Raw genomic sequence first — 7924 nt, forward strand, 5'->3', positions numbered from 1 at the left:
ATCCCGCGCGCGGGTACGCCGGGGTGGTGTGGCGGCGGCCTGGGCCTGGGCCTGTGCATGCGCACTGGCCGGTGGTGGGCGATTGCTTCAGGAGTTTCGGAACTAGTATTAATACTCTCTTTTTCTGTCCTCAGAGTCGGATGTCTTTGAAATTGTTCTCCCCATCACTGTCTTTGTGCTGAGCGATGATGATTTTCTCCAAGATGACGCTGAGGAGCGAGCAGCGTCGGTTCCCGAGTTGAAGAAGGGGGATGAGCAGGAGGCTAACTTGAACAGTAGCATTTTTCTAAAAAGCAGTGTGAGACCTTCAAATGGCAGTAACAGTTTAAGCATTTGGGAAGAAAACAAGACTGCTTCAAATAAGGATCATAGTATGAAATACTGTGAAGAAAAATGGGTTGCCGAGAGTGTGTGTAACAGATCAAAATCATCTTTAAGTGATTGGTGTGATGCAGGCACGGATAAATATAGTCAAAATTATGTGTTGCCTACATTGTCTTGCAAAACAGAGCTTACAGAGATAAACGAAACCGGTGACGGCAAAGAATGCGATGGTGATGATGGCTTTCAGAAGATTCCTCCTCCCCTCTCCTCCGCTGGCAGTGAGGGTAGCGACGATACCATCAAGACAAGCAGACAGTTGACATTGGTGGCGATATCCAAACATGAAGAGGAACCTGTCAGTGTTGCAAGTGTTCTTTCTGATGGCAGTCAAGAGAAACAACCAGAAATCCACAAGGAGGTGGAGGCAATTGTTGAAATGGAAGGTAACTTTTTAATAAGACTAGCGCGAGAGTTTAAGAAATCCGGTAAATCTCAAGTTTTTGAAATAGGTTGAAAAGTGTTTGGGAAGAATGCCAAACCTGTTTATTTTAGAGTAAGCATTTCAACATAGATTAATATCGTGTGCAGCAGAAAGAGAATATTGGCTGGAGTATGCTTAGTTCTATCACAGACTCCTGTGAAAAATAGTGGCACTACAATAAAATGGTACTGTTTCATTCTGCTGTAGTTTGCAAAAGGGCGGCCTTTCATTGGGGAAAAGGATCTGAAAATAAAAACTTAGGTTAAAGGGGTTTTTAATCCCAATTAGAGATATTAGGGAGAGAAAACCAATGGGCAGGAACTCTCATCAATATAAGCAGAGACTGGGAGAGGCATAATGTAGGTTTAAATTCCACCATTCCTTATAGCAGATGGAAGTCCTTCAGGAGGAAAGGCGTAGAGAAGTACTAAGAGTACTTTTCCTTCTAACAGACAGAAGACAGCAGAAGGAGCATCGTACTTCTGAGAATGGAGTGCCAGCAAAGTTCAGTGACAGTACTTTCATAGGAATTCTGGCATAAAGCAGTTTCATTAGAAACTGTAGGGGATGCAGTGTTGTCCTGTGAAATTTGGAGCTTTGAGTGAAAAGAGGAAGTGAAAAGAAGGAGGCTCCTAACTAGGATTTCTTCTCTTAAAACATTATTTAAATGGTGGTGGGGGGGGAAGCATGGAGAGAGACATTAGGAGAGAAGTAGAGATAGGAAAATATTAAGGAAGCAAAAGGAGTGAAGAGCAAGCAAGTCGTTAGACAATTTGGGATTATTACTACCAATTAATCATGAACATTGGTGGTTGTATGGAATGTCATGCATGTGACTTTTTATAACCCTGTAGATCCTGATTTTTCAAAGAATGGAGATAATGAAGCTAATAACAGAGAAAGACAGAGAAGCAAATTTGAAGATGAAACTCTGAGTTCTCTTTTGGAACATGGTTTGAAAGAAGAACCAAAATTTGCCTATGATTGTTCTGATCTGTTTCTTAATGGATGTTCTACTTCAGAAGAATTGCTAAAAGATGTAGGGAAACCGGAGGTGAACACTTCCACTTCTGCTGAATCAAATATTACTGGAGAGCATATTTATAAGTCATTAATGCCATTTCCTAAAAAAAGATACCGGCAACAAAACGTTGTTTCTCCTCATGCAAGCCCAAAAGAATTCCAAAGCCAGCAAGAAGGTTTAGCATGGCTAGGTAACAGTGTGACCATCAAACCTCTTTCTAAAGCACCTTGTTCTATAAATAAGCATGAAAGACTGAATTTGAAGTGCAGGTTTTGTAGTTCTGTATATAAATGCAGTGCACATCTAAAGAAACATCTTTATTCAGCTCATAAAGATAAGAAAATACATAAATGCTGCTTTTGTAAAAGAACCTTTTTCTTTTCTGTCAACCTTAAGAATCACCTTAAATTTCATAAGAAAATGACTAGGTTGCAAAAGGCAAGAAAAAATAGAATAAATGCGAGAAAAAATAGGCAGAGAAGATCTGAAGAAAGGAAATCTGAGACCAAGAAAAAAGAAAGTAAATATGAGAAATTTTTCATCAAAATTGAAAGGGACTTTACACCTCTGGGTGTGCCAGTTAGTTTTTCCTGCAAAATTTGTTTCTTTGCTTCATCAAATCCTAGGATTTTTATTCATCACATGAAGGGACATAAAGAGAGACCACCTTACCAGTGTCCTCAATGTGATTACTCCTGCATTAGCTTATCCTATCTGTTAAATCACATGTACTGGCATGCTGGGTATAAGCTGTACCAGTGCAGGTTTTGCACCTTTCTTTCGTTATATTTTGCAAGCATGGTAAGGCATAGCTACATACACACAGGGGCTAAACCATATTCCTGTGAGTTCTGCCAGTCGGCATTCACAAGCACCACTGGGTTAAAGAGACACAGAAGGTTACATGCAGGCAAAGAAACGTGCCAAGGGCAGCAACTCGACTTCGTAAGTGGAAGAAAGAGAACTCGAAGACCTTTAAAGACTTACACGTGTGATGAGTGTAACGTAGTGTTTTACACTAGAGGACATCTCAGCTTTCATAAGAAATTTCATGAACGGTTTAGGGCTACTGCTAACGGTTACACGAATCAGAGCAATGAATATCATGAAAGCAAAATATGCAAAGTTGACAGTGATTCCCAGGACTGCGTTTCTCTGTCTCTTTCTGGTAAAGAAAATGATTGTCTCAGTGGGGGAATGCTGGCTTCAGCAGTAGACTTTGAGCGGGCAGGTGATGTGCAGGACAATAAGAAAGTGTGCTCTGGAAAGAAATTCCCTGAAAACAGCCATGGAAGCAACAGCTTACCTATTATTGGGAATAGATCAGAAGTTCCTCTGAATTCATATAAAATGGACACTGTCATTTGCAAAGAGGAACCTCTCTTCAACTCCAGGGCCTCTCATTCACAAGTTCAAGATGATGACGCGTATCATAGATTTGTGGAAAACTTAAAGGATACGTGGCCTTCCAATTTGTCTACATTCAAAATGTACAAGTGCCAACACTGCAATTATGCTACCGCTGTTCACAGCGACTTTAAGCTGCACCTAAAAATACATACAGATGAAAAACCATTTGTGTGTAAAGAATGCAATAAGACATTTAAAACATCAAACCATTTGCAGAAACACAGCCTTATTCACGTAAAGAATGGATATGAGTTTGGCCATTGCCTCTGTGTAGATAGCCGTTTAGAGAATCTTGAATTGCATCATGAAATGCATGTAGGCACGTGTCCAGAAAGAGATTTTCGTTCCTCGGAAGGTTCAAACAGCGTCCATTCCTTGCTTGGTTCGGAAGTCTGTGGAGTACAGCCAGATGTCCAGAGGGGCAAAGAAAATGACTTGCTAGCGCAAAGTCAGCCACGATTCTATCAGTGTGCAGAGTGCGAGTACACTACTTACGCTTTAAGCAACCTTGAACTACATATAAGAACTCACACAGGTGAGAAACCTTACAGCTGCAGCGTTTGTCAGAAGAAGTTTCGTACTTCCAGTCACCTGAAAAGACACAGAGTCACGCATTTTAATATGGACTATCTCAAGTGCAGGAACTGTGACTATTCAACAAGCAAATGGCTGTCCTTGAAACAGCATCTGGCTTCACACTCTTGTGAGGAAGGCTCATCTACCGGATGTCTCTACGAACAAAAGCAGCTGCCTGTCAAAATATACACGTGTGAAGAGTGTGGTTATTGCACAACCCACAATGGAAACTTGAAGCCACACTTGAGAATTCATACAGGGGAGAAGCCGTTCAAGTGCGATCAGTGCGCTGTTGCTTTCCGCACATCTAGCCACCTGAAGCGGCACTTGCTGACTCATTTAAAGTTGCACTGCAGAAGGTGTAAATTTTCTACAGTAGATAAGCGTGCTTTCCAAAAGCATGTAAAAACACACAGAAAAAAGTACAAGTGTGGAAAGTGTAATGTGATGCTGCCTACCAAAACACTTCTGGAAAAGCATAAGCGGCAACATAAGCTTGGAATATAAGCTTGGGAATCGCAGGTTGCCACTCGGTTCTGGCGAGGTTTGCATGTCCTGAATTTGTTCATTGCTTTACATTCCCCTGCGTCCCCAGAACGATGGCTGGTAATGGATGCGTCCGGAGAGTGAAACTTGGGGTGCTGGTTTGCTCCACGTTCTGAGAGCTTCAGTTCTAGCACAGACTGTGCTGAAGAAGATCTTGGAGGCACTTTTCCATGCCTGAGTAACTTCTTAATACCATGAGGTCAGTTATGATTTGGCCAATGTTCATCAGTTTAAACAGTTACTCTGTGCCACTTACTTTCTTGTAAAAAATTAATGAAATCTCTTGTCTGACTGAAAGAATGTTTAAAGGGAGGGAAGGAAGTGCACTTTATATTGTATAGTAATAACTTTTCATTTTAAAATTGTCAATGTGTTTGGAGGCTTAATGCTACCTCCCATCTGCTGAAAGTTGCATTCCCTACTCCCAGGTTCTCTTGCAATACTTGCAAGGGAAAAAAAATAGTATCTCACAAAATTACAGAAACAAAAGATTCTTGTCATCACTGGATAATTGGGATATGAAAATGTTTTCTGTATGTGTGTATATATAAAAGGTTTATTAGGCTGTTACCTTGTCTGTACTTTTGACAGTTCTTTGAGTAGTCTGACAGAAATGGTAATGTCCTTAATCAGATATTTTATGATACTGAGAATCCTTAAATTAATCTTCAATTTTATGTAAATGTCTAATGTTAATCTAGTATGAAATGCCTTATCTTTTCTCAGGCTGGTAGTTTTACTGTGCTTTTTGTTTCTTTAAATAGACAGTATCATACTTTTCAAAGAACTTCTGTTAATTTAACCACTTGCTGGTGTATTGCAAATACCACTTAGTTACATTGAAAACCTTAGCAGTATCTTGAACTGTAAAATTTATTTTGTTAAAGAGCTTTACTGTGCATCTAAAATACCATGTGTAAGGACCACTTGTGCCAAACAGCAGTTGTTACCTGGTATGGTGAAGACAGATGGATGCTTCTTCCACTTCATATTCAAATCTAGACAAATCTTTGCTTGTTTTAGAGAGTTATACAGTGCTAGAAACTGTGTGTGGACATCACTGACTAATATGTTCAGTGGTATTGGTAACAGTGGTGTTACCTTCTTGTGTGAGGAAAGACAGTGGCGAAGGTCTGGTGCTGCCTGTCCCCTAATGTTCAATCCATGGAACAGCAGAGTAAACCTACAGCTTAATTTAGAGAATGTAAACGTGAAACTACCACTGCTTTTTTACTGCTCTCAAATGTATGCTTTTCTTTATAAATACAGATAATATCTTGCGGAAGCTTTCTGGTAACGTAGGAGACAGGTTGGAAACGGTTGCCCAGAGAGGTGGTGGAGTCTCCGTCTTTGGAGATGCTCAAAAGCCACCTGGACACGGTCCTGGGCAACCAGCTCTGGGTGGCCCTGCTTGGGCAGGGGGTTGGGCCAGATGACCTCCGCAAGTCCCGCAGCCGTTCTCTGATTCAGAACGCAATTTTCCAAGAATGGGTTGAAACTCATGAATAGATGCATGTATTTAAGGCCATGGTCAGCAAAGGTATTTAAGCGATCTAGTTCTTTGTGGCTGCAGTAAAATCAGACAAGTAAATATCTGTTGATACTTAGACTCTGAACCCTGGTGGTTACGGATGTTTTTACTGCAGGTGGGAAGTCACCATTTGGGAATGAGTGATTCAGATTTTAGAATGATTGAGCTAACCACCTGATTCAGTTGTGAGAAAGAAGAACGTTATCCTGATACGCATGAAGAAAAGCGTTTCTGGGAAATATTAACACTGTTATACAAGCGTGGAGGAATTTTTACCTGCATTACTGTACCATTCTGACCATTTATTTGAAGAAAAATTCAAAAGAACAGGTACAAAGAGGAAACAAAAATGGTGAGAATTGTAAGCGTATATATCAGATGAGACTAGGAAAGCTAAATATGGTAGAGAATAATTGTTTAAAAGTACGGTGTACAATGATGAAGAAGGGAGCCCAATTTAAGGGGGATAAATTCATTGAAGGGAATTTTGAAAAGAGTTTGTAAACAGCATAAGTTTCTTTTAGTTGTAAGTAAGAACAACAGAAGACATTTTCAGATGGAGCTTGATGAATTTGTAAAAATAATTATTCCAGGTGGCTGCCTCTAATAAAAATAAATGAAGTGTTTTGTGACTCATGAGGTTCCCCTCTCTTCCTTATGCAATGCACTGCACTTTTGGGGATCGGAAGTGATTCTCAGTCTGCCGAGTCAGAGAAATTTAAATGTAAAGGCATACTCGTTTTAAAATAAGGACACGGGCTGTTCTTGGGGGGTTTTTTGCTAGTTAAGTGTAATATTTTTTATTCTTGCAGAGTTTTAACAAAAATCAAAGCCTTTCCTAAATCATACTAGGAAGTTTTCTATTTCAACCAAAAAAAATTGCTTAATTTTCTTTATGAACACATCTTGAATTTGGACAAAACAGTAAAATGTAATAGTAATGACACTAATGACAAACAACTTGAGCAAAGAGGTGTCATTTTATTTCCTATGCATCTACTAAATAAGTGAACAAAAGTTAAACACAGGGTGAAGGAAATTAATATAGGTGAATGAGGCCATGCAGCAATATGGTTAACCACCAACCAGATTTATCTACAATACAAGGAAGGAAATACGACAATTTTCCTTCATATTTAGACTAAACAAAAAGTGTGGCAAGCCCAGCGGTTGTTTTGAAATAGCAGAAACAGCTGCTAATCCAACGTCAAGAAATAAGTTAGGGTGAGAAATGCAGTGGCAGCTCGGTGCACTGGTACCCAGTTGGGAAATTCAGAGCCTCGGGTAGCAGTTGCGTTTGGAAATGGTGGTGAAAGAGGTAGGAAATTCAGCTCGGGTAGCAGTTGCGTTTGGAAATGGTGGTGTATTTTAATAGCCTCTTCTTTTGCAAACGTCGGTAACTAGTAACTACTAAAGAAATGAAGCTCCTCCATGGCCTTCTTGATAAAGGCCGGTTTTGCTGCTGGACAGCGGATGACGCGGGCAGGACTTCATCTGTGAGAAAAAATTACTAATTAGGTCTTGTAGGTGTGAACGTAAATAACGAACTGTTGATTATCCGGCCTCTTTTAACTACTTACAGTTCAATCCAAAAATCACGTTGGGTGACGACTCCGTAAACTCGGTGGACCCGGTGCCGGAAAGGAGGAGGAGACGGCTGTCTCTGCCGGGTGTTCTCCTTGGCGGGCTCAGCCACGCCTGAGCTACGCCCTGCGCGGGGTTTGGAATCCTTCCCAACCCTGCGGAGGCAGGCAGCGAGGGGCGGAGATCTCCGCGCACTGCTAGGGAGCCTAAAATGTAAGATTTAATGGGCGTTAAAATCTGCAGGTTACTGTACGCTTCTACTTCAGTTTTCACTGGGGCTGCTGTGCGGCCGTGTAAACGCACGGTTCTTCTCAGATTAACAAACCAGGCTGTACATGTAACGTTGGTGAAATCTGATTTTCTTCTGCTGTCCCCTCGTTTCCCCATTTGTGTCCGTTGGGGAATTTGACGCAACTTCATGAATAGTCACGTCACCATTTAAGAGCAG

At 40.8% G+C, this 7924-nt stretch overlaps 1 protein-coding gene across 1 annotated transcript in view; it reads left to right on the forward strand.

Annotated features, from left to right (window-relative positions):
- LOC103906942 (zinc finger protein 420) overlaps positions 1 to 6504 on the forward strand; it is a 7342-nt gene extending 838 nt beyond the window's left edge. The window contains exons 2-3 of the mRNA XM_019474556.1: positions 135 to 767; positions 1660 to 6504. Coding sequence (XP_019330101.1) covers positions 135 to 767; positions 1660 to 4322 — 3296 coding nt within the window. The 3' untranslated portion in view covers positions 4323 to 6504. The remainder of the gene's footprint in view (positions 1 to 134; positions 768 to 1659) is intronic.
- Positions 6505 to 7924: the final 1420 nt, after the last annotated feature.

Source organism: Aptenodytes forsteri, unplaced genomic scaffold (genome assembly GCF_000699145.1).
Source record: "Aptenodytes forsteri isolate BGI_AS27 unplaced genomic scaffold, ASM69914v1 Scaffold57, whole genome shotgun sequence".
Lineage (NCBI taxonomy): Eukaryota > Metazoa > Chordata > Aves > Sphenisciformes > Spheniscidae > Aptenodytes > Aptenodytes forsteri.